This window comes from Urocitellus parryii, chromosome 8, assembly GCF_045843805.1.
Source record: "Urocitellus parryii isolate mUroPar1 chromosome 8, mUroPar1.hap1, whole genome shotgun sequence".
Taxonomy (NCBI): Eukaryota; Metazoa; Chordata; class Mammalia; order Rodentia; family Sciuridae; genus Urocitellus; species Urocitellus parryii.
In genome coordinates, this window is record NC_135538.1 from 118,579,639 (window position 1) to 118,604,383 (window position 24,745).

The 24,745-nt window shown below is 50.9% G+C and overlaps 5 protein-coding genes across 8 annotated transcripts; 4 read left to right on the plus strand and 1 right to left on the minus strand.

The window, feature by feature from the left end:
• Positions 1–411: 411 nt before the first annotated feature.
• On the plus strand, positions 412–2,128 carry Gpsm3 (G protein signaling modulator 3). Its single transcript, XM_026415408.2, has 4 exons — positions 412–536; positions 757–856; positions 1,052–1,251; positions 1,470–2,128. The coding sequence occupies exons 1-4, from the start codon at positions 498–500 to the stop codon at positions 1,605–1,607; spliced, it is 477 nt and encodes a 158-aa protein (XP_026271193.2). The 5' UTR covers positions 412–497; the 3' UTR covers positions 1,608–2,128.
• Positions 2,129–3,006: 878 nt separating this feature from the next.
• On the plus strand, positions 3,007–7,895 carry Pbx2 (PBX homeobox 2). The gene is made up of 9 exons (XM_026415407.2): positions 3,007–3,262; positions 4,136–4,209; positions 4,427–4,674; positions 4,773–4,963; positions 5,139–5,274; positions 5,374–5,527; positions 5,901–5,989; positions 6,107–6,193; positions 6,327–7,895. Exons 1-9 carry the CDS (start codon positions 3,042–3,044, stop codon positions 6,417–6,419), a joined length of 1,293 nt encoding a protein of 430 aa, XP_026271192.2. The 5' UTR covers positions 3,007–3,041; the 3' UTR covers positions 6,420–7,895.
• Positions 7,896–8,030: 135 nt separating this feature from the next.
• On the plus strand, positions 8,031–11,649 carry Ager (advanced glycosylation end-product specific receptor). Its single transcript, XM_026415381.2, has 11 exons — positions 8,031–8,569; positions 8,742–8,848; positions 8,965–9,157; positions 9,339–9,403; positions 9,511–9,598; positions 9,695–9,877; positions 10,018–10,148; positions 10,337–10,478; positions 10,756–10,782; positions 11,229–11,355; positions 11,476–11,649. Exons 1-11 carry the CDS (start codon positions 8,518–8,520, stop codon positions 11,570–11,572), a joined length of 1,212 nt encoding a protein of 403 aa, XP_026271166.1. The 5' UTR covers positions 8,031–8,517; the 3' UTR covers positions 11,573–11,649.
• Positions 11,650–11,932: 283 nt separating this feature from the next.
• Rnf5 (ring finger protein 5) lies at positions 11,933–14,436 on the minus strand. Its single transcript, XM_026415380.2, has 6 exons — positions 14,216–14,436; positions 13,179–13,197; positions 12,972–13,084; positions 12,804–12,858; positions 12,610–12,727; positions 11,933–12,495 (listed from the first exon to the last, which is right to left on the minus strand). Exons 1-6 carry the CDS (start codon positions 14,353–14,355, stop codon positions 12,398–12,400), a joined length of 543 nt encoding a protein of 180 aa, XP_026271165.2. The 5' UTR covers positions 14,356–14,436; the 3' UTR covers positions 11,933–12,397.
• A 2,616-nt stretch (positions 14,437–17,052) lies between these two features.
• Agpat1 (1-acylglycerol-3-phosphate O-acyltransferase 1) lies at positions 17,053–24,694 on the plus strand. 4 transcript variants are annotated; one of them, XM_026415441.2, is made up of 7 exons: positions 17,053–17,318; positions 21,441–21,649; positions 21,878–22,011; positions 22,332–22,507; positions 22,663–22,758; positions 22,873–22,945; positions 23,456–24,694. In XM_026415441.2, the coding sequence occupies exons 2-7, from the start codon at positions 21,450–21,452 to the stop codon at positions 23,638–23,640; spliced, it is 864 nt and encodes a 287-aa protein (XP_026271226.1). In that variant the 5' UTR covers positions 17,053–17,318; positions 21,441–21,449; the 3' UTR covers positions 23,641–24,694. The 4 variants fall into 4 exon arrangements, with proteins under 4 accessions (XP_026271226.1, XP_026271225.1, XP_026271227.1 ...); XM_026415440.2 differs by having other exon boundaries at positions 17,054–17,318; positions 21,405–21,649; XM_026415442.2 differs by lacking the exon at positions 17,053–17,318 and adding an exon at positions 19,400–19,846 and having other exon boundaries at positions 21,405–21,649.
• The last annotated feature ends 51 nt before the right edge of the window (positions 24,695–24,745 follow it).

The following is a 24,745-nucleotide window of genomic DNA, read 5'->3' on the forward strand; positions in this document are numbered from 1 at the left end:
AGGGCCAAATCCTAGGTCTGTTTTAGGGAGGAAAAGGACCTGGTTTGGGGGAGGGGGATCCTGAAGAGTGAAACCACACTTCCTGTATAGCTAGTTCCTGTGTTGACAGAAAGAGATGGGGGGGGGGCAGTGAAGGGAGCTAAATTGGGGGTTGGGAGGCTACTGAGGCTCTGGAGAGAAGACCAAAATCTCCCTCCCCACCCCAGAAACCTCTCCACTCCTGCAGCTGGAGGAGTTGTTCCCAGTCTTTATGCTCCCCTGGGGAGAGGGGTCAAACAAACTGTTTGGGTGGGAAAAGAGAATGGAGGAAGTTGACATGGATGGGCGGGGCCGTGGGGGGGCTGACCAGGAACCCAGCTTCCTGCTCAGTGCCCAGGCATCCATCCCCCAGCTCACCCCCACCCCTTCCAGCCCCCACTCCCCTCAGGAACCCAAGGTTCCGGCCCTCCTCCCAAATCCCAGTCACCCCTCCCCCATCAGTTTCTCCCCGAAAGGGGATGGAGGCTGAGAGACCCCAGGAAGAAGATGGTGAGCAGGTGAGCTGGGCACTAACTGGGGAGGCTAACTCTGTGGAGAGAGAAATGCAAGGACCCAGAGTAAAGATCTAGTGACGGTGGACCTAAAGGACTTGAAAAGGCTTGGGCACCCTAAGGCAGGAACAGAAACACAGGAAATGGGACACTGACCTATCCCTCTGCCCACCCTACTCCCTCCACCTACCGGGGCTTGACTGGAATGTATGTCTCTTGGCATCAGGGACCCCCAGAAGAAGAGCTGGGCTGGCCTCCTCTGAACTCCACCATTCGGCCTTGGCGATCTGCTCCTCCATCCCCTCCTCCTGGAACCCGCCACACAGGTACCCCAACGCACCCAGGGAACCCCCTGACCCTGGTGCCCACATCCTGACTCCATCCCTACCTCTCCAGACTCCCCATCACATCCCCATGGCTCCGACCCAAAGTTCCTAGTCACTTCACCCCCTCATCATCCCCCACTGCTCCAATCCACCAACTTCTCTGGGTCTCTGAGCCCTCCTCCCTCCTCTCCCCAGCCTTGGGGCCCCGTTCGGCCTCCCTGCTTTCCCTGCAGACTGAACTCCTTCTGGACCTGGTGGCTGAGGCCCAGTCCCGCCGCTTAGAGGAGCAGAGGGCCACCTTCCGAGCCCCTCAGAATCCTTCAAGCCTAACTCCAATCCCACCCCGGCCTCTCGAGGACAGAGAGCAGCTCTACAGCACCATCCTCAGTCACCAGGTAAGACACCCCCAGAAGGTCTGGTCTCTTGCCCCCTGTTCTGTTTGGATCTACTCCTCTTTGTCCCTAGACATCTGCCCCATACCCAGTCCCCAGTCCCCCCATCCCCATCATAGGCTTCCGATCTGCTCCCCCGACCCCACCAAGCCAGCCTTGGCTCCTCTCAAGGATACCTACCCCCCAGTCCTTACCAATGCTTTCTCCCTCCACTCCTCCAGTGCCAGCGCATGGAAGCCCAGAGATCAGAGCCTCCCCTCCCACCAGGGGGGCAAGAGCTCCTGGAGTTGCTGCTGAGAGTTCAGGGTGGGGGTCGAATGGAGGAGCAAAGATCCCGGCCCCCCACACACACCTGCTGAGACTTGAGTCTCCAACTAGCCCCTCCTCCCTCCTGGGGCTCAAAGCTGGGCAGCCAATGTCTGCCCTCAACCCTGCCTGGCATGGGTACCAGAGACTGGAAGACCCAGCAGAAATTACAGTGATCACCACCCTCAGCACCTTCCCTGGGAACTGGAGGGGGTGAAAGTCCTCAAATCCTGGGAATAGGCAAGGTAGGATGGTCAATGAACTTCCTCAAGTATTCTGGAGCTTGAGGCTGTAAGAGGATCCCAGCCATCGATCTCAGGCAGTAACTGGGAGTCCCTGTCCTGAGCTATCCAGCTACTAGGCAGGGTGTGAGGGCTCAGGCCTTTCCCTCTCAAGGCAAGTCTCCTAAGGTTATCACTTGATAGACAGCTCTACCCTCCTTCCCCATAGGAAGAAAGGGAGGGTGGGCACAGCACAGAAAGATCAAGAGTATTTTCTCATCCCTGCCTTGGGCACCATCTAGCACCCAATACAGAGGGCCTAGGAGCTGTGAATGGACCTTTAGCCTGCCCACCCTCCCTCCCCACTGCTGCTGAGTTTGTCTGATGTTTTGATTGTATAAATAAATATAATTCCCCTCTGGACTGAAGACTGATGTCTGCGGGGTGGGAGGGTGGAGAATAGGAAGGTGAGGCCAGAGGCGCCCTCTTTCCCCAGTCTGGCCAGAGGCCAGCTCCCCTCCCTAGCTGGTTAATTACTGGCTCATTAAGCAGCGGCTGGAGACCTCCCTAATTATCTCCCCAGCCCCCCTCTCCTGGTTTTAATTAAGTAGAACAGGGAGGGGAGTCATTAGAACAAGAAATATGAACTGAGCTGCCTGTGAATCCCGGCATTCCAGCGGCTAGAGTCGGTGTCACCTAGGGTGGAGACTCAGAACCCAGGAGGTGGACACCCCAGCCCCCACCACGCCCCCCTCCCCGGCCACGGAAGTCCAGCCCCCGGGCCTTCCCCTTAGTGCCCCGAAGTGCCAGTCTCCTCCCCTCGTCCCGTCTTCCCTCTCCCCTCCTCCACTCGGTCTCAGTTCCTCTGTTTCACTGTGTCTCTCTCCGCCCCCGGCTCCTCCCTGTTCCTCCTCTCTTCTCCCCTCCTCTTCCTCCCGGGTTCCCCTCCCCCAGCCTCCCTCCCTCGCTCCCCCCTTCTCCCTCCTCCCTCCTCCCTCTCTCTCACACACACCCCCGCTTGGGCCTCCTCTCTCTCTCCGGCTCCATTTTCTCCGCCGCCGGGGGCCGGGGTCTCCTGTGGGGGGCCCAGCCGGTACCCCAGGTCTCCCTTCAGTGCCGGGGTGAACCCCCGGGGGAGCGAGGAGGGGGGGAGACGGGCGGGGGTTGGGGCGGAGGGAGCAGCGGCCCCAGCGAGTTTGGGGGGGAAGTAACCAGGCGGGGGGAGGGGCGGAGCAGGGAGGGGGCCTCAGGGCCCCCCCCCCAGCTATGGACGAGCGGCTACTGGGGCCGCCCCCTCCAGGCGGAGGCCGGGGGGGCCTAGGATTGGTGGGTGGGGAACCTGGGGGCCCTGGCGAGCCTCCCGGTGGCGGAGACCCCGGTGGGGGTAGCGGGGGGGTCCCGGGAGGCCGAGGGAAGCAAGACATCGGGGACATTCTGCAGCAGATAATGACCATCACCGACCAGAGCCTGGACGAGGCCCAGGCCAAGTGAGTGCCCCCACCCCGGGACCCCACACAGACCCACAGGACCCCATTCACAAGCTGAGTCTTCTGGGAGCCCCCCACCCCCACCCCCGCCCCAACTCCAGGGCCCTCTCAGCTCTCTTCTCTCCCTTAGCCTGGGATCCCTTGAGCGAAGTGATCTCTTTCAAAACCTCCTTTCAGCCCCAGGCCCTGAAACCTCCAGAGGGAAGCCCAGGTGGTCTCCCCCTCCTAACCTTTTGCTGACCCTCCACACTCATCCCTTCTCATCTCCGGAGCCCCCTTCTGGCTCCCAGACTCACAAACTGTTCTTAGACCATGCTGTTTCCTCCCCTAACTCTCCACCCAGCTTGCCCCATTCTCTCCAGATCTGGGACCTCAACAACCCTTCCCAAAGGTGCTGACAGTCCTCTCCAACCCATGGCCCCAGCCTCCAAGGGTCCCTTCTCCCTCCCTTAGCCCCAGGACCTTTCTAGATACCTTATACTGAACTCCTTCCTTACCTGGGCACCCCCAACCCCTCTCTGCCACCTCAAAATTCTGAACCTTCTCCCCTTTAGTATCCATCCCTTTTTCTGAAGTCTACCTAGTCACTCTCATTTTTCCAGTTACCCCCAAATTCCTTCTTCACAGCTTTTCGTGACCAACTCCCAAAGTCCCCAGCCCACCATGGTGCCTTTTTGCCTTCTGCCAATATCTGCTAATAAGCTGAGTAGCTTCCCCATGTTCGGAAGCTGATTGCTACCCAGGAACCATCCCCAAACTCTGCTTTCTTCCTTTGCAGATTTCCTCTTCTCTCTCCTTGCCCTCTCACACTGCTATGGTTCCCTTGCTGTTTAGCTCCTCAACTTTTCTTTCTCTACTCCCATTCTTCCTAAGGAAACACGCCCTAAACTGCCACAGAATGAAGCCTGCTCTCTTTAGTGTCCTGTGTGAAATCAAGGAAAAAACTGGTATGTGGGGGTCTCCCCCTTGAATCCTCAACTCTGGGGACAGCCATGTTTACTATGGGGCTGAGTTTGACAACTTGGGACCCTGAGGAAAGGTATTGCTGAGAGAGACTGGGGAAGGAACCAAAGCCTGTAGACTTGGGTTTACAGGAGGCAACAGGAAGACTGAACTTTGGGTAAGGGGTGTCTGTGTCCCTAAGTCTACTTACCTGCATGCTAGGCCTCAGCATTCGAAGCTCCCAAGAGGAGGAGCCAGTGGACCCACAGCTGATGCGCTTGGACAACATGCTTCTGGCAGAGGGTGTGGCTGGGCCTGAGAAGGGGGGAGGCTCAGCTGCAGCCGCTGCAGCCGCAGCAGCCTCTGGGGGTGGTGTGTCCCCTGACAATTCCATCGAACACTCGGACTATCGCAGCAAGCTTGCCCAGATCCGCCACATCTACCACTCAGAGCTGGAGAAGTATGAGCAGGTGAGGAGAGGAAGCTAGGGTGGGTGGAGGAGGAAGCTCTTTGGAGGGAATACCAAAGCCAAAGGGCTTCTCACCAGCCCACCTGCTCCCCACTACAGGCATGTAACGAGTTTACAACCCATGTCATGAACCTGCTGAGGGAGCAGAGCCGCACGCGGCCCGTGGCACCCAAGGAAATGGAGCGCATGGTGAGCATCATTCATCGAAAGTTCAGCGCCATCCAGATGCAGCTCAAGCAGAGTACCTGTGAGGCCGTCATGATCCTTCGTTCCCGTTTCTTGGATGCCAGGTGGGGTCCAAGGACTAAGACCAACCCCCAGTACCAGGCTCTTTCCCATTTCTCTCCAAGACCCTGAGCCACCATGTTGCATAACATGGTACTCCACACAACGATGCCCCCTAGAGTCCTGCAGTATGGCTGCCAGGATGCTAACATCCTCGCTACTCTTCTCCATCCTTTATAGACGGAAACGCCGTAACTTCAGCAAACAGGCCACTGAAGTCCTAAATGAGTATTTCTACTCCCACCTGAGTAACCCATATCCTAGTGAAGAGGCTAAGGAGGAGCTTGCCAAGAAGTGTGGCATCACTGTCTCTCAGGTAATGTGGGAGTTTGGGAAGGAGTCTTTGGGCAAAAAGCTCTCGGATCCTACTCAATGAGGGGTTTCCACCTGACTCTCTTTGCCCACCATCCCACAGGTCTCCAATTGGTTTGGTAATAAGCGAATTCGGTATAAGAAAAATATTGGAAAATTCCAAGAAGAGGCAAACATCTACGCTGTCAAGACTGCCGTATCAGTCACCCAAGGGGGCCACAGCCGCACAAGCTCCCCAACACCCCCTTCCTCTGCAGGTGGAGCTCACTGCCACCCTGGCTATTTTACATACTTCCTGCTTTTGTTCCCACTTCCTATCTAGGCATAATCCTATCAGAGAATTTTGGGGGTTGAGAGGGACCAAGCTGAAATGGGGTGGTAATGTCAGTGGACACAGGCCATTCCAATGAAGTTGCTTCAGCCTTTCTTCCAGTGGGTGGCCAGGGAAGGCTTTGGAATCTATTCTGAGTGCTGAAATGTTGTTTTGTGGATAATTTGTATACAGATATACATATGTCCCTACAGAGCTAATTTAGAGGGCTTTCTGGAACCTGAGAGTTGTGTTCATCTCCTATCTGCCACCACAGACTCCATTATACTCTTCTCTAATTCCCTCTTTACTCCTCCAAGGCTCTGGCGGTTCTTTCAATCTCTCAGGATCCGGAGACATGTTTTTGGGGATGCCTGGGCTCAACGGAGATTCCTATTCTGCTTCCCAGGTCAGGTGCCCTATCTCCTTGAGTGGAACTTTCCCAAACTCTTGTTTCTCCTCTTTAGGGTACAAGATATCCTCTGAGGCTTCTTTTCACTGTTTTACCTTCCTCTGCTGCCTGTAGGTGGAATCACTCCGACACTCCATGGGGCCAGGAGGCTATGGGGATAACCTTGGAGGAGGCCAGATGTACAGCCCTCGGGAAATGAGGGTGAGTGGATATTCAACTCACTCTCACTCGCTCTTACCATGATGGGAGGGCCTTTCCCCAAGCAGTGTTGTCCACCCCACCTCCACAGAATTTTCCAGGACCCTATTCCTACTGTCTTTCTCCCTTTTTCCAGGCAAATGGCGGCTGGCAGGAAGCTGTGACCCCATCTTCAGTGACATCCCCCACAGAGGGACCAGGGAGTGTTCACTCTGACACCTCCAACTGATCTTGCCCCTCAGGATCACTGGGGGTGGGGGCTCTCATAAGGCGACTCTTGAAGAGGACGCAGGCATCCAGAGGACAAACCCCTAACAGGAGAAGCACAAGAAAGAGAAGGGCGAATGGGGTCAACCCTCCCCAATTAGACTCTCAGTGCTGGGGGTGCTGACTACATGGCAGGGAGAATGGGGCCCTTTAGGGGAGAGTGGGGTCTATCTCCTCCTTTTTTCCTTTTTTGTCTTTTCCCCCTTTTCTCTTACACAGCAAATCAGATACCTATTTCCCAGACCCCTTTTTCTCACCCCCCCCCATACACACTCACATACAACTCTTCTGTTTCTGTGTACTCCCCCACTTACCCTCCCCACCCTGCTAATATGCTCTGGAATCTGGAGACGTCAGCCCTGCCCGACCCAGAGATGCCAAAAATGGGGACTCGACTTCTGGACAAATGACATGGGCCACGCCCCCTGTGCATCCCCACCCCCTTCCCCTCCAGACGGCTTTATTACCTCATATGCAGCTCATCTTAAACCAATAGAATCGCTCGGTGGACGAGAGTGTCTGACTCAGATATCTACCTCGGAGGGAGTTTCTGCTACTTTAGGGAATTGTTGACTGGGCTTTGGGATTTTTTTTTGTTGTTTTTTGTTTTTGTTTTTAAAGAAACGAAACCCTGGGATCCATCTGTATCGTCTTTTATTTTTATTTTTTGGTGGTGGTGGTGGTGGTGGCTCTTAATTTTTTAGTATGGGGAAGTAGTTTTGTTTTCTTTTTTAAAATAAACATACTTTTTTTAATATAATTTCTTGCTTTCCCATATTAGAGGTGATAGCCAAAGGGGTCTCCATAAGAGAAAGGGGAACCAACAATACCAGTGAAGAAGCCCACCTGGCTCTATGCCTGCTCATCAGAAAGTGAATTTTACAGAACACCAAGCCCTTCCCTCTAAAATCACTTAGGTGTTCTTTGCTTATGCAGGCAGTTTCTGTTGTATTTGGATCAGAGGCAGTAAGGGGTTTGCCTTGCTGGCCCCCTATATCCAACCCCCTTCCCACAACCCTTGGGCAGGGCTAAACTCAACAATTGAAGAAATTGAAGTTGCCACCTTCCCCATGTGACACATCTTTTAATTAAATCTTTTTTTTTTCTTTAATTGTCATTTGCAGATTGGAGGATAAAGAACAGAGAGGGGATTCTTGCCAAATATGTTAAATATGGGTTGGGTGCTTATATATGTATTTCCCTCAGTTTCCCCAAAAATGAGGTATCCTTTTTTCTCACCAAAATCAAGGGGGTGGGGAGAGGTGGGAGGTTGCAAAAATCCAGGTATGGGGGAAGAAAAAACACTGTCCCATCCTTGGCCCTGAACCCTACTATCTAATCCCCTCAAACATCCTCAGGATTTTACAAAACTGTCAAGAGTGGGGAACCCCTCCCATTAAAGATCCTGGCAGGATTGGGGAACAGGTTGGGAGTGTGATGGGTGGGGGGTGGGAGGCACGGGGCCAGGGGCAGTTCTCTCCTCACTTGTAAACTTGTAGTTTCACAGAAAAAAAAGAAAAACAATTCAGTTTTAAATAAAGAAATTTCTTTTTTCCCTGGGTTTAGTTGAGAATTTTTTTTTTTTTTCAAAAAATGAAAGACCCTAGAAGAAAAAATGTTTCTCTCAAAGCCCCAATAGATTTCTTCCCAGTCCCCTACCCTGTTCCTCATCATTCAGGCCCCAAGTCCATCCCTGGAGACAACAGCTGAACCCTGTTGCTTAGCAACCATGCCTAGTCAAAATGGGGCTCCAGGCAGCCCTCAGCAAAGGAATGATGGACTATGAATGCAGTGGGGGGCTCTAAGAGAATGAGACCTTAAGAGGTACACTCCTCACCCCCAGGGAAGTGGTTGTGTCCAGAGTTGGCAGTGCCCAAGGGTGAGGTAAGAACTGCTTCTCCTAGCACCTGAAGGACTCTTGTTCAAGAAGCATGAATTCCTAGCATTCCCTGCAAAGGGACAAGACTGGGAGATGGGGGTAGGGGAGAGGGTGCAAGCCCCACCCAGGGCGGTGACCACTAAAGGGAAAGGGACAGACAGGAGCCTAGGAAAGAAGCAGGATGGCAGCAGGGGCAACGGCTGGAACCTGGGTGCTGGTCCTCAGTCTATGGGGTGAGCCATTCCCTGTCCCCAATGATTCTCCCTGGAGAAAACACTTTGCCCATAATTTCCCTGGAATTTTTCTAGATCTTGGACACTTGCTTTCAAGTTCTTAACCCACGCTCCCCTAATTTCATTAGCCTATCTCCCTTCCTGCCCCTTCTACCTCAGTGCTGTTTCCCAGGGGCAGTAGTAGGCGCTCAAAATATCACAGCCCGGATTGGAGAGCCATTGGTGCTGAACTGTAAGGGGGCCCCCAAGAAACCACCCCAGCAGCTGGAATGGAAACTGGTAAGCAGGGCCCTGTCCCAATTTTCATAGAGACCTGTGATAGCTTGCATCCCCATCACTGTTCGATCAGACTTTCCCAGAGAACTGGCATTGCTCAGGCCCTTCTTTGTCTCCAGAATACAGGCCGGACAGAGGCTTGGAAGATCCTGTCTCCCCAGGGAAGCCCCTGGGATAGTGTGGCTCGTGTCCTCCCCAATGGCTCCCTCCTCCTTCCAGCAATTGGGATCCAGGATGAGGGGACTTTCCGGTGCCGGGCAACCAACAGGCATGGAAAGGAGACCAAGTCCAACTACCGGGTCCGAGTCTACCGTAAGGGTTCCAGGGCCTTGCCCAAGGCCCACTTCTCATCTAAGAAAAAGCTTTCACTCCCAGCCCTTGACTTCTTGGCCCTGGTGTGTGAGGACCTCTGACTTCACTACCTACACTATCACACCTGGAGAGTGGGAACCTTCAAAGCTGCAGCCTCTGACAAGACTTTTCCCTCCTGCAGAAATTCCTGGGAAGCCAGAAATTCTAGATCCTGCTTCTGAACTCATGGCTGGGGTCCCGAATAAGGTAGTGGAAAGAAGCGGGAGAAGCAGAAAGTGGTGATGTGAATGTGGTTATGTACTGTATGAATATATCTCACATTTTCAATGATGAGGTTACCACTCTTTCTTCAGGTGGGGACATGTGTGTCCGAGGGAAGTTACCCTGAGGGAACTCTTAGCTGGCACTTAGATGGGAAACCCCTGATACCTGATGGAAAAGGTGAGTCCCCATGTGCACACCCCCTGCCCCACAGCTTCCTTCTTCTTAGATCAATATCTCCCACCTGGATGTCTTCTTTTGTCCTCCCTCCCATAGGAGTGTCTGTGAAGGAACAGATTAGGAGAAACCCTGAGACAGGGCTCTTCACACTCCAGTCAGAACTGATGGTGACCCCAGCCCGGGATGGAAATGCCCACCCCACCTTCTCCTGTAGCTTCAGCCCAGGCATTCCCAGGCGCCGGGCCTTGAACACAGCCCCCATCCAGCCCAGTGTCTGGGGTGAGCAGATGGGGAGAGCCCCAAGTTCAAGTGAACATGTTCTGGAAGTATGGTCCTCCCGGAGGCAATGGTCAAGCCCACACTCACCGTGACCACTCCCAGGTGTTAACACTCAACCTCGTGCCCCTTCCTGCCCTCAGAGCCTGTGCCTCTGGAGGAAGTTCGATTGGTGGTGGAACCAGAAGGGGGAGCAGTAGTTCGTGGTGGGACCGTGACTCTGACCTGTGAAGCCCCTGCCCAGCCCCCTCCTCAAATTCACTGGGTGAAGGATGTGAGTGACCAGGGGGAGCTGGGAGGTAGAGTGGCAACTGGAAGAAGTAACTGGCAATTGGAAGAAGGGCAGAGGGCTAATGGAGGAAAGGTGGGCAAGGAGCTGCGAAAGAAGACAGGGTATCTTAGGCAGTGGAGACATGTGGATGGGGATTTTGTAATAGCCTAGTGTCCCCCTTCCTCCACCAGGGCATGCCCCTGCCCCTTCCCCCTAGCCCCATCCTGCTCCTCCCTGAGGTAGGGCCTCAGGACCAGGGGACTTACAGTTGCGTTGCTACACATCCCAGCCATGGGTCCCAGGAAAGCCCTGCTGTCAGCATCAGCATTACAGGTAAGACCATTTCCCAAATTCCTGAGACCCTGGGCCTGGGATGAGGGACATAGTAGGCTCCAACTCCCTATCCCCTTCTGGCATTATCCCCAAGAGCCATCCTACCCCACCCTCAATGCACCCACACCCAGGTCTCTGCCCCACCCAAATCCTGCCAAGAGAACAGCCCAGCCTCTCTCCTCTGAACCAGAGGGAAAGACTCCACTGTCGCTCCCACCAAACAGTCCTTTCCCAAACTGAAGTCTTTCCTTCTGACTTGCCCCAACTTTTCTTCCAGAAACTGGAGAGGAGGGGCCAACCACAGGTGAGGGATTGATTGGAACAGAGTCAGAGAAAAGCAGACAGTCCCTTCCACATGGACTGGGGAGATGGTCAATAAGAAAGGAATAGTGGGAGGACAGCAGAATAGAATAGACAATATGATTGATGTATGTACATTCCATGTATGTATTATATGTCAAAATACATTCTGCTGTCATGTATGACTAAAAAAAAATTTTTAAAAATCGTATGGTTAAAAAAAAAAAAAAGGAATAGTGGGCTGGGGTTGTAGCTCAGTGGTAGAATGCTTGCCTAGCATGTGTGAGGCCCTGGGTTAGTTCCTCAGCACCGCATAAAGATAAATAAATAAATAAAATAAAGGTATTGTGTCTCATCTACAACTAAAAAAAAAAATAAATAAGAAAAAAAGAAAGGAAGGAATGGTGAAAAGTGAAGGTTGTGCCCTCAATTTTCTCCATCTCCTTACAGGATCTGTGGGAGGATCAGAGCTGGGAACTGTAGCCCTAGCTCTGGGGATCCTGGGAGGCCTAGGGATAACTGCCCTCCTCATTGGGATCATCATGTGGAGAAAGAGGCGACGCCAAGGAGAGGAGAGGTGAGTGAAGAAAGCCAAATGCCTCAGATTTAGGGCTTCCAGGCAGCCAGTGAGGGGTGTGGGGGATGGAACAATGGAGAGCTAGGAGCCATATGTGGAATTCTCCCCAATCCTCCTTAGGAAGGCCCCAGAAAACCAGGAGGAAGAGGAAGAACGTGCAGAGTTAAATCAGTCAGAGGAGCCGGAGGCAGCCGAGAGTGGAACAGGAGGGTCTTAAGGGGACCCCAGTCAGATCCTGTCCTTCAGTTCCCTTGCTTTTTTCCCTTGAACTGTGCTGGCCCTAAACCCTGTACAATCTCTACCCCACCTCAACACACTTTCTTCCACAACCAGAGCCCTCCACAAACCATGCTGAATAAACACCTGATACATCTTGCCCATACTGTTGTGTCTTCTGTTTATGTGTATGTGTGTGTGTGTGTGTGTGTGTGTGTGTGTGTGTGTGTGACAGAGAAAGAGAGAGTGTGAAGGGGTTGGGGGAGGGACTTATCACCAAACATCTATTTAAGTTAGGGTGAAGAGGCTTCTCTCCTGGAAGGAAGAAGAGAAGGAAGAACTTGGGAAGAGTTCCCATCAATACATTTTACCTTTTTTATTGAACTTGTAATAAAGGAGGTAGTGGGGGGGGGAGTGGGTGTTTAAAGTCAAAACTCATATTAGGCACTGGGGAGAGAAAAATTAAATTAAATCAACAAGAGGAATGGAGGAAAGTCAGAGGGAGCATTGCCCACCTTTCAACATCAAATCAAGAAATCAGGGGAAGCAAAACATTAGGTGAGAGGAAAAAGGGCACTCTTTTCAGTCTGCCCTCCTTCCACAGGGCTGGGAGTTACTACCCAGCAAGGGAGTGAGAGAGTTCAGAGGCTGGTCTCTCATCCTATGCACAGTTGTTGCTACTCCTTCCCATGCCCTCCTGGAGAGTGGTCTCAGCCAACAGAAATGGAGGGGTCAGGGAATGGGGTTCCAGAAATAAGGAAGGGTCAGCAGGGACCCCCAATACTGATTTTCCTCTGGCTGGAGGTGGGCAGGAAGAAGACTTAGCTCAAATACTGAGCAGCCAGAAAAAGAAGAAAATGGCGAGAAACAGGAAGAGGGAATCCTGCCAGCTGGAGGCCGGGTGACCCTGTCCCAGATCCACACCTGTGGGAGAAAGGAAAGCTGCAGAAGCACATATTCCTAGGCCACAAGGGAACCTGGTGGGGGTGGGGGGTGGTTGAGGGGATTCCCTGAGAAGAGCTAAGGGAAGACTCTTACCTGCACCCCTGCGGAAAGGCTCATGAGCATTGAAGACAGTGGTGAAAAAGCCAAAGGGAAAAGCACCAACACCAAATGAGAAGTGAAAACCCCCGGTATCACCAAATGGCTGGAATCCCTAGGGAAGAGACAAAGTCAGGGGAACTAGGCATATCTTTGGCAAAAAAGGGACACAACTGGACAAGAAGACTCACCCCTCTGCTCTCTGGAGCTGGTCGCTGGCCCTGGGGGCGGGGTGGAGTTTTCAATCTGAGGGTGAGAAGAGAAGACTGTCAAGAGGGATCCTTTCCTCTCTTCTTTGACACCCTCTTCCTGGGACAGAAGCCTTCATCCTTGCCTCAACACTACCTCTAGTCTCTCACCTGGGATCCTGGGGCTTCTGGCTCCCTCGCCCATAAAGCGGGACAACCTTCTCTCTGCTGATACCAGCTTTACACACTGGGCACTCTTGCCGATCTGGCCGTGTCTCCAGCCACTGGAGAGAAACAAATGCAGTGATTTCAACTACATAGAAGGGTCTTCCAGCTCCTCAGACCTCCCCATTTCCTTTCCATATCCTGAGTACGCACCTGATGAAGACAGGGCCAACTGGATGGGGGGGAGGGGGAGAAAAAAAATGGTCAAACTAGCTACAAAAAAGAGACACAGACCCCAGACTTAACAGAATCCCATCTCTCCCATCTTCCCAGATATTACCTGCTATTTCTTTTCATATTTTCTGCAACATCTACCACACTAGCCAACCTGGCCTTCCTGCTTTATTGATCTAACACCTAAAGCTCTATCCATCCACAATACACTCAACCTTCGCCTCTCCTCCAACCCTCCCTCTCTTTTCTTTCAACTTAATTTTCAATTTTCTTCAACCCACCCCTTTCCAGATCCAACCCCTTTTAGCCCCCATTCCTCCAGACCAAACCCCCTTTGCTAGCACATTCCCCCCCATTACTCTCACTTTTAAGCTTATTCAAGTTTCTTTTTCTACAACGTTTTCTCAATCCTGCCCCTCCACAGTCCATGTCTCCAGGTTTGTCTACTACCTACTTCCAGATCTCATCTGAATGTGAGCCCATATTCCTTGGGTCTCCTCTATTCAACTGATGCATGCCTGTCCTAACCTTTGAGTCTCATCCGTTTCTACCTGTTCAGTTAAAAAAAAAAAAAAAACTATTTTTCTCTTCTACCTTTTTTATTGGTGCATTATAGTTGTACATAATGATGGGATCTGCAGTTACACATTCATACATGCACACAATATAAGAATTGGGCCAATTTAGTTAAAAAATTCTTAACTTCCTTGGGATAAGGTGCCCTCAGGTCCCAGCTGCACAGATGTGTAGTTGTCCCCATTCTGGTCCAACCTCCTCCTTATAACACACTACACACGCACCAGCTCCTATCCTAGTTCCTGAGACTGTCCTTTCCACAGATCTACAGACGATCCCTCCTCCCACACATAGCAGAAAAGATGTATGTTCCCCTCCTCAGGCCTCACCCACAGAAATGGACCCTCTGATTATCAATGTGATTGTAGGGTTCCCCGCTCCCGGGCTCTCCAGTATAGAGGTAAGCCCCACCACCTTCAGCCCGGATCCCAGACTCTCACCAGTACAGGTGGCCACACACACTGACCACAGCTTCCCGAGCGGTCTCCAAACATATATTACATTCGAAGGTCGCGCCCGCCCCGCCCCGATCGCGGTTTGGCCCTTCGGGGCCCCCGTCCTCCTCTTCTGCTGCTGCCATGGCCGGTTCTGTTTCGCCCCCGCGTACCCCTCAGTCCCCCTAAACACACACGCCCCAAAAAACAAGAAGCCGCCTCCTGCCCACGATCGTTGGGCAGGCTTCAAGGTTTTCTAATTGCTATTGGTCTAAATGCTTGCCAATCACATAAGGTTCAAGAGAAAGGATTGGTCCAAAGGGTGGGGGCGGCAAAAGGTTTAGGCGGCCCTGCCCTTCAACAATGATTATTGGTTGATATAGTCACTGTCAGTATGCTACACCAAGGGATTGGTAACAAGTCGCTAAACTGGGTCCTGTCACCCGGCCAAGGAGGGTTTTATTTGTCTGAGCAGATGCCACTCATAACTAAAGGCCAGAAGCAATTGGTTCGGGACTACTAGAACTCACCCACTTTATTAAGCCCCTTTCTTTCCTTCATTTCCTCTTTCAAAGAATGTCCGGATTCCTATTGGACTTTGGAGCGTATAAGCGATTGGCTGGAACTCCACGGAAAATGGTGGTTAAGGAAAATGCGCCTGCGCAGCACGCGGCGGGATGGGATGGACCGACTCTATGAGGGTTGAGCCTTCTCTGGTCCCACCCCTTCATCTCTATCTTGTCGCCATGGTGACTGCTCTACAATTGGCGGGTCTTGCAGTTCAAAGGCTTTGGCTCGGCCTCATCCGGGTCCTTCGGCTGTGGCCTTTTTGGGCTGATTGGGCTGTTTTCTTTGCCTGTGATTGGCCGAAGCCGGAAAAGCCGACGCAGATCTCGGAAAAGAGGGCAAAAATACTAGGGTCGCGGGGTTCAAAATGGCTCCGGCCTCTTTGGGTGACGTAGAGGGCAGAACTTGGGTCCACCCCTCCCTCTTCGTGAAGAAGGGAACAGAATTGGGATTAGCCCCACGTTTGGATGGTGCGAACTTCGACCTTCGGCGCTGGTGTTAACCTAACTCCTTCAGCTGGACGATTCAGCCCGCCCCTCTTTAGGTGATCTACAGAACAGAGTTAAAGGCCCACCCCCTTGTTCATGTGACTCGGAGCGGAACAGTCGACCACAGCTCTGTCCTAAACCTTAACAGAAAAGGTCTGGTTCCACCCCTTTATGAGTGGGTGCAGAAAGGGCAAGGCCCGCTCCATTTTAGGTGACTTGCGGCAGAATGGGGTTAGGCCCGCCCCTTCCTTCTTGTAGTTTGCCCAGCAGAACTGGGGTCTTCTTCCTGGGCTGGACCCCTGGGAGCTTGGGCCTTTCCTACAGTGGCCCTCACTGTGTGGCCCAAGGAGCAGAACTAGGTAACAGTTCTCTTATCAGTGTTCTATACAACCTCTTCACCAGGGCACGTAAACGCATGCAGGGTATAGGTGTTCCTGGGGGCGGGAGGCAGACAGAGGCTGAGGGCAGTTAAGCAACACCCTGAAAAAAGGTTCCATGTGATTCAATAAGAAAAGATGAGAAGCTGGAAGAACTAGGGAGGTGAGGATTTAGGAGACTTGAAGAAGTTTAGGAAATAAGATATTGAAATGGAGAGATGGAGACCCAGGAGGGAGGAGTGATGGGATGGATGATCCTGATAACGGGAGTATGAGGAAGAGAGGTGCAGGGACTGAGAGCTAGATACAAAATTTAAAGAGGAATACTTATCCCAGAAGAATCACCATGCTTCCTTACTCTCCCTCCCACCCCGCCAGGAAGCAGTATCTTAATACCCAAATTCCATTGGAAGAAAAAAATGCATCCAGATTCTTTGTTGGGGGAGGGAATTGTCTCAACTTATTGAGTAAAGAGACTGATAGGAACTTAGAAAGATGTGCTGAGGTAAATGTGCATGGAAGTGATGGACCGGGAGAAGGCTAGATAGGATGAGAGTGGAGGAGGGAGTCTGATTGCTGAGAGATGGAGCTGGGGGGAGGGAGGGACAAAGGGCAAAAAGACCAGACCAGAGAGCTGGAGGGCGAGGTGGAGAGAGATGGAGTCCTGAAGAGAAAAAGAAAAGAGGTGAACTTATTGCTTGGGATATATTAGGTGCTTGATATGATAAATGTTTGGGATGAATGGGGGACAGGAGAAGCGGTCTTTGAGAAGAGCTGAGGGGACGGGGACGAAGCACAGATAAAGGAGTTAAGGAGAAAAAAAAAATCAGAGCAAGTAAAAAATGGCACACACCTGTCACCCCAGCCACTCTGGAGGATCGCAAGTTGAAGGCCAGCCTGAGCAACCTAGCGAGAGACCATGTCACAGAATTTTAAAAATTAAAATATATATATTAAAGCATATTTTTAAAAAATACACCCACACACACTTTTTAAATGTTAGGGATGTAACCCAGTGCTTGTCTGGCAAGTAAGAAGTCCTGGGTTCAATCCCCAGTACCACACACAAAAAAAAAAAAAGAAAGAAAGAAAGAAAAGAAAAAACTGGCAGTAAGAGGGTGAGCTTATGAGGAATGAGGGAAAGGAATGTGCCGATGGAGGAATACAACAAGGGCTCTTGGCCCGTGAGTGCTGAAAGGGGGTTGGAGGAAAAAAGATACAGCTGGAGACTGAGCAGAGCCCTGCTGGGCTCTCCCGAGGCGGAGTTAGCCAAAGAACTGTGGTAGAGGTGGAGAGGAGATGCCGGGTCTCTAAGAGGAGATTGGTAAGACAGGCCGCCCATCACCGCCCCCCACTTCCTGGCCAGCCCCGGAAACCAGCGGGCGTTGGGGAGGGGTGGGGGGGGGATAGCGGCAGCAGCAGCCCCAGCCCTCAGAGACAGCAGAAAGGGAGGGAGGGAGGGTGCTGGGGGGACAACCCCCCACCATTCCTACCGCTATGGGCCCAACCTCCCACTCCCACCTCCCCTCCATCGGCCGGGGCTAGGACACCCCCATATCCTGTCGCCCCCTTGGCACCGACACCCCGACAGAGGCAGAGACACAGCCAGCCGCCACCACCGCTGCCGCAGCCTGGCTGGGGAGGGGGCCGGCCCCCCAGGCCCCCCACCCCACTGAGGTGTGGGCGGGAAAGGGATGGGAGGAAGAGGGAGGAGGGTGCTGAAAGGGACGGAGATGAGGGGATGGGGCTGGGAAGGCCGACAGGGAAGAGGGTTGCTGGGGAAAGGAGAGGGGGCCTGAGAGGAAGAATGAAAAAGACATGGGTGGGAAGAGAGATGGAAACTGAATTTGGAACTGGGGGTGTGGACAGGGAATCCTGGAGAGGGAATTCCCTACACATTCCCCAATTCCTTTTCCTGCCCTTTGGCCCCACATGACTCTTGCGGGGTGGGGGGAGAGGAGAGAAGGCCAGTAAAATTTGATTCCTAGGAATGTCCTCAGGCACCTCTCCCTCTAGGCACAGAACCTTATTTCTCAGTGGCCTTCCACACTGACACTGTAAATTCCTTGCGGGGGGGCGGGACATGTTTTCTATATTGGCTGTGTGTCTTTAATGTGTTTGATAGCTTGTGTGCAGCTAGGTTGTCCCTGTTATCCATACATTATAGAGAAATAATGTTTTTTATTTTCCATCAGAATTGCCCATTCTCATATCTTGTGTCCTTGTGCCACATCCAATTTTGACATGTTCAAGTCCTGCATTGTTTTTTATGTTGCACCTATTAATAGGCGATTTCATGTTACTTACATGTTTTATGCTTTTGCATGTTTATCATGTAAAGCTTATATACCTTATTTTGTTTGGTCTCAAATGTCCATGGTCACGACATATGCAGGAGTTTTCCTTTGTGGGATCCAAGGAATAACACACACTCTTATACTGTGATGGGATCAGCCTGTTACCCCTGTTATGATTCTTACCAAATGTGCATTCCCCTTCAAATGATGCATGGATGTGATACATCCATAGTGTGTGTGCTTCTGATTACACTTACCATTTATTTAATAAACTTATTGTCAATATATTTTGTGAGCTATATGCTCATTAACCCATTTGGCACTCCATTGTGTTAATAAATCCTTGGACATTTCTGACCAGAGTGTTACTTAATATCATGTATTATAAACGGTCCAAATCCGCAAAGGACCATGCCTTATCTTGCTGACCTCCTTGGCCTGTGTCTTCACACATTATTTCTCCATTGGCTATGTATAGTTTGTCTGTGGGCTTAATGTGTGTCAGGGTTTAGCCAGCTGTGAAACCCCATCCATATTTATTTAAGGACATTATCTATGCCCCACTCTTCATACTGTTGGCACATATTTGGTGATACCAGCGTCCTTCCCCAGTGGCACATTGATCCCATTCTCTCTTATGTATGAGACAATATCGTCATGGTATTTACTCTGCCTTCACTGTGACCATGTATCGTTTATTTTCAGAATAAGTTACTGTGAAGCTTGACATGTTCCATATTTTACTGGTGACTTTTTATAGTTAATATTCCTTAAAAAGGTAGCTATCTGATTTGTGATCTGGGCCACCATCTTGGAACTGGTTGTTTAAGCTTAGTGGCAGAGTGCTTGCCTAGCATATGTGAGACCCTGGGTTCAACCCCCAGTACTGCAAAACAAAAACAAAACCATCTCTCAACATTAATTATAGCTGTGTGGGTGTGTATACAGCCTTATAATCTGTTGAGCAAATGTTAATATTGAATGCCTACTCCACCTCATACTGTCCTGGCATTGGGGATAGGACAGAATCCCCGTCTTCAAGTTTTTTACAACCTTGGTGAAGAGGTGGATGCCAGTGAGCTGTTAAACTTAGTGTGGTGCAGTGTCAGTGGTTTGAGAACCCAAGTGCATATCAAACTCACCTGGAGAGCTTGTTAAAATACAGATTGCTAGTCCCAGTGCCCAGGATTTCTGATTCAATATATCTGGTATTTCTGGGTTGAGTTCTGAGAATTTGCACTCTATACTTTGAGATCCACTGATAAGAAAATATCTAATGAAAACACAGGCCTTGAGTGGAAGTCATCCAGAAGGTGGAACTGAACTGTGTGAGGCTGGAGAAGAGTCAGAAAGGGCATTCCAGCCAAAGGGAACTGCATGTTCAAGGCACAGAAGCATGAAGGATCATGGTGCATCTGAGAAACTGAAGTAAATCAGTTTGGAGCAAAAACAAAGCTGCTTTTGAGGATGTGGTGGAAAATATAAGCAGAAGTCAACTTGTGAAGAAGGGCCTATGGGCAAGACAGAAATATCCAGTACAGAAACATTTCTGGTTGTCACGTGGAAGATGATTGGAGGGGAAGGGTTAGGAGTCTACAGCATATAGGCCAGGGGAGAAACCATGCAGGTCTGAACTTGAAGAGGCAGTGGGATGGAGCAGCTGAGAAATCCTTCCTAACTGGCAAGATCACCTGTTTCCTCCATTGCCTCTGACCTTTGAGTATAGCCCTTCCTGTTCCAGAAAGGGAGTGCCTTTGGCCTAGATGGGAATAACAGATAATTTGCTTGAACACCCCTTTTGTCAATTGTGACTCTCCCTTTAGCAGTGAGACAAAGTGGAGGAAGTAGGAAGAATCTCTGCATGTCTATACCTCTTCCACTTGAGTCCTGTCCTATCCAGAGCAGGTGGTATGATATCTGGACCTTTTATTCTCTACCTTCCATGTTTTACTTGATGAGGCCAGCCACATTGCCTGCATATGGCTAGAAAGAAGGGGAAAGGGTGGTGAAATTTGTTTACCTATCTGTGGAAACAGGATTGGTATGTTGGATTTATTGAAAATAGAGGAGGCTCCCGGGGGGAGGGGGAGAGGGGGAGAGATTTTTTTTTAGGTATGCATTTATATTCCTTTACCTGTCACTGGGTATGGTGGTAAATTTGTGCATGTATGCAAATGTGTCTCTCTGTATGATTATGTGTGTGTTCATTTCCATCTCTCATCACTTAGTGTTTTTGGATGTTTGTTCACAGTCACTGTATCTGCTGTGTACTGTGTGTGTGGTGTATACACATACACCACACAGATACAGATGACAGCATAACAAAGTGCTTAGGACACAGGCTGCCTAATTTTGTTTAGGAGCTATATGACCTAATGTTGTTTAGGAGCTATATGATCTCAGGTAAGATCTTTAATCTCTGGGTTTATTTTCTATAAAATGTAAATAATAATAGTACTTTATAGTGTATATAGTATGTAAATGTTTAATATAACGTATAGACCAGCACAGTTCAATAGAAATATAATGTGAGCCACATGTAATTTTTAATTTTCTTATAGCCTCATTAAAGGTAACAGTGAGCCAGGCATGGTGGTGCATTCCTTAATCCCAGCCACTAGGGAGGCTGAAGTAGGAGAATCACAAGTTTGAGGCCAGCCTCAACAACTTAGTGAGACCCTGTCTCAACAAATAAAGGGCTGGAGATGTAACTCAGTGGCAGTGCACCCTGGGTTTCATCCCCAGTACCATACACAAAGTGAAATTGATTTTAATGGAGTACGTCATTAACCCAATATATCCAAAAGAAATTAGAAGATTATCAGGCAGTATTTTACACTTTCGTTTTTCACCCAAAGTTTTTAAAATCTGATGTATACTTTACATTTCTAGAATATCTGAATTTGTACTAGCCACATTTCAGGTGCTCAGTATCCACATGTGGCTAAGCAGGTGTAGACTGTTATCTTTTCAGTACAAGTGTTAGCTATCATTGTTTTTGTTGATTCTGTTTATTATTTATTTTGGTGCTGAGGGTTGAATCTGGGGGTGCTTTATAACTGACCCACATCCCCATTTATTATATTTTTTATTTTGAGACTGGTCTTGCTAAGTTACTAAGGGTCTCACAAAGTTGCTGAGGCTGGCCTTGAACTTGAGATCCTCCTGCCTCAGCTTCCTGAGTCACTGGGATTACAGGCGTGCACCACCACACTAGATTTGTTGTTTTGTTCTCATTTATCTGTGAGTTGTAGATATCCATGTCTCAGATCTTCTTGTCTCAGTGTATCTAGAGCCCTCTTGGAGGTGGTGGGGACAACTATCTTGAGTTCCCCGTCCTAGAGAGGCTTCCTGGGAAGGTTTTGATAGGAGCTCAGACCTCATTCTGTATCTCTGGTCCTTGTCCTGATAATACCCCCTAACCTTTCCTTCTGTGCCTTACTCATTCCACTCTCCTCCCCTCCAGAAACCAGGCCACTGTCCTTTGCCCCATTCTCTGCAGGTGGCCAGAATGGAGCTGTGGCCCGGGGCATGGACGGTGCTGCTGCTGCTGCTCTTGCTGCTTCTCTTCCTGCTGCCCACCCTGTGGTTCTGCAGCCCCAGTGCCAAGTATTTCTTTAAGATGGCCTTCTACAACGGTTGGATCCTCTTCCTGGCTGTGCTTGCCATCCCTGTGTGTGCCGTGCGAGGACGCAACGTTGAGAACATGAAGTGAGGGGCGAGGGGTGATGGATGGGTGATGAGGGAACCCAAGGGTGAGAAGTGAATGGTAGATTCAGGGAGCAGCATGGTACGTGTAGAATAGACTGAATAAGCCCAGGGACATGGAAGGGGGAGAAAATTGCAAAAATGGCCAGAAAGACAGTAGGGTGGGAAGAACTGAGACAGGCAGGTGGACATCAGTGAATCCCATTGGGCCCCTTTGCCGTGACCCCACAGGATCTTGCGTCTAATGCTGCTCCACGTCAAATACCTGTATGGGATCCGAGTGGAGGTGCGAGGGGCCCATCACTTCCCTCCCTCACAGCCCTACGTTGTAGTCTCCAACCACCAGAGCTCCCTCGACCTGCTTGGTGAGACCCCGTTCCTAGGCACATGCCCTCCCTCCTGGCACTTTGCCACAAACCTGCTCCTTTTAAAGGTCCTCAACTCCTCTCTTCTAGGATGTTGCTCCCTTGCTCCCTCCTAGGTTTTCTTTCTCCAGAATACGTCTGCCCTCATTAGCAGGGTACATATGCCTTTAGTCACCCTTGCTTTTACATGGGTAAAATGTAGTCTCCTCCCTTTATCTCCAGTCCCTGCTAGTGTGGGTGATGACCTGGGTGGAGTGGGATGCCTGCTGTGGCACTCTGCCTCTACCCTGATCCTTACCCCATCCCCATGCCTGCTTAAGGAATGATGGAGGTACTGCCAGGCCGCTGTGTTCCCATTGCCAAGCGTGAACTACTATGGGCTGGCTCTGCTGGGCTGGCCTGCTGGCTGGCAGGAGTCATCTTCATTGACCGGAAGCGCACAGGGGATGCTATCAGTGTCATGTCTGAGGTTGCCCAGACCCTGCTTACCCAGGACGTAAGTCATTTTGGGGAAATGGGGGCTTGGGGAACTAGGGAATGGAACAGTTATAAATTAATGGATAGACAGGGCAGGCAGGCCTCATTATAGCATTGCACCCACTCTGATGCCTCCATATATGCATATCTTCCTTGATCCTCTTCCTCTACCAGGTAAGAGTCTGGGTTTTTCCTGAGGGAACAAGAAATCACAATGGCTCCATGCTGCCCTTCAAACGTGGCGCCTTCCATCTTGCAGTACAGGCCCAGGTGACTACTACTTCGCCTTTTACTGCTCAGTCCCCAGCCCCCATCCTTCCTTCCTCTCTGGGCAATGGTTGGTCTCAGGGAGCCATGGACTGATCCACTTTATCCCTTTTCCAGGTTCCCATTGTCCCCATAGTCATGTCCTCCTATCAAGACTTCTACTGCAAGAAGGAGCGCCGCTTCACCTCGGGTGAGGGCTCTGAGCAGGTCTGGGGTAGTGTGTGGCCAGAACAGCCATTGGAGAGGCTAGGGTATGTCCCTGTGAGCAGGGGATCATTCAGTGACAGAGCCATGAGACATACCCACATGAATATCCCATGTATGATCCCACATCAGGCAAAAGTATCTACTAAGCACCCACCATACTCTGTTGGGTGGGCAGTACTTGGTCTCTAAGAGGGGCTGTTTTGATCTGTCAGGAAAGATAGTCTATATATGCAAAACTGCAGTCAATAAACCTCCACCGTGAAGGCTAAACCCGGGTGATAGGAGATATCTGGACTGAGGTTCAGGGAAGGCTTTGTACAGGAGGGCCTCAAAAAACAGGTGGCAGCTGGCAATCAGGAGGCGGTTGCCCAGGGTTAGGGGAAGAAACCCACAAGATTGAGGAAGGGAGTAGCAGCATTGCTCAGAAGCTGGGCACTACCTGTGGGCAAAATCCTGGGAGAACAAGCCATAATGGTGCTCCTCATCTCACCAGGGCGATGTCAGGTACGGGTGCTGCCACCAGTGCCCACAGAAGGGCTGACACCAGATGATGTCCCTGCTCTGGCTGACAGAGTCCGGCACTCCATGCTCACCATTTTCCGGGAAATCTCCACTGATGGCCGGGGTGGTGGTGACTATCTGAAGAAGCCTGGGGGAATGGGCGAAGCCCGGCTGTGAGCTTCTCTCCCATCTGTCCCCATCTTCTGCCCCACACCTACCAACCCATTGGCCCTAAAGCAGGGGCACTCTTCCTCATTTCCTTTCTCCCCATTCATTCTCCTCTTCAGAATCTTCAAATTCTGATGTGAAAGTACGTACAATTGTCACTCCCTATCCCTTCCTGGCCCCATCCAGGGACTCTCCTGCCTAGGTGCAGTCTTCATTCTGATCCTCACCTCCTGCCATCTTGTCTGTGGGATAGTTGCCTCCCCTTCAACTTGAGTGGCTCATTGTACACAAGGGTGGGGAATATTCCATCCCATCCCATCCCCAGTGGACTCTTCCTTTGCTGTCTTCTCTCCCTCTCCATCCCACATTGGCCAGTAGACTCATCCTGTCTGTGGAACAATTCATCCCCCCATGCCTAAGTTCATGGGTTCAGTGGACTGATCCATTTGTGGGGACAACTCCTCACTCTGGCTGGAAGCTGATACCTGGAACACTCCTCCCAGGCTCATCCTGGGAATCTTCCTCAGCACCTTCATCCTCCCTCCCCGTGGAGCCCCTATCTGTAGGGGCTGGACTCTTCTAACTCAGAGGTCTCATCCCTCCCTTGCCAAGATGCCCAGGGTTGAGCACACACTCCTGGATGCCAATTTGGTCTCACATTTCTGCTTCCCCCTGTCCCCATGGTACAGTCCTTCAGTAGTCCTGATCCAACCCAGTCCCCTATTGTCCCCTGTACCATCCCAACCAGACACAGGGGAAAGAGGCAGATATCAGATTCTGCACTCACTGAACCCTGGGGAGTTGGGGAAAGGAACTGGACCCTGGCCAGAGGGGAGAGGAGGTTGTTTAATTTATTTCTTTCTTTTGAGGCTTCCCCCTCTCTGAGCCAGTTTTCATTTCCTCCTGGTGGCATCGGCCACTCCCTGCCTCCTACTCCAGTCCTGTTTCCTCAGCCCAGGAGGTGGGCTAGGAGCAAAAGGAGAGGCTGGCACCCAGTTTTTCATGGTTGGTTTTTATTATCTGGATAACAGCAAGCAACTGAAAATAAAGAGAGAGAGAGAGAGATCTGGGTGCTTTCTTGCCATGTTTGTTAAGGATTTGAAGACACAGGCTT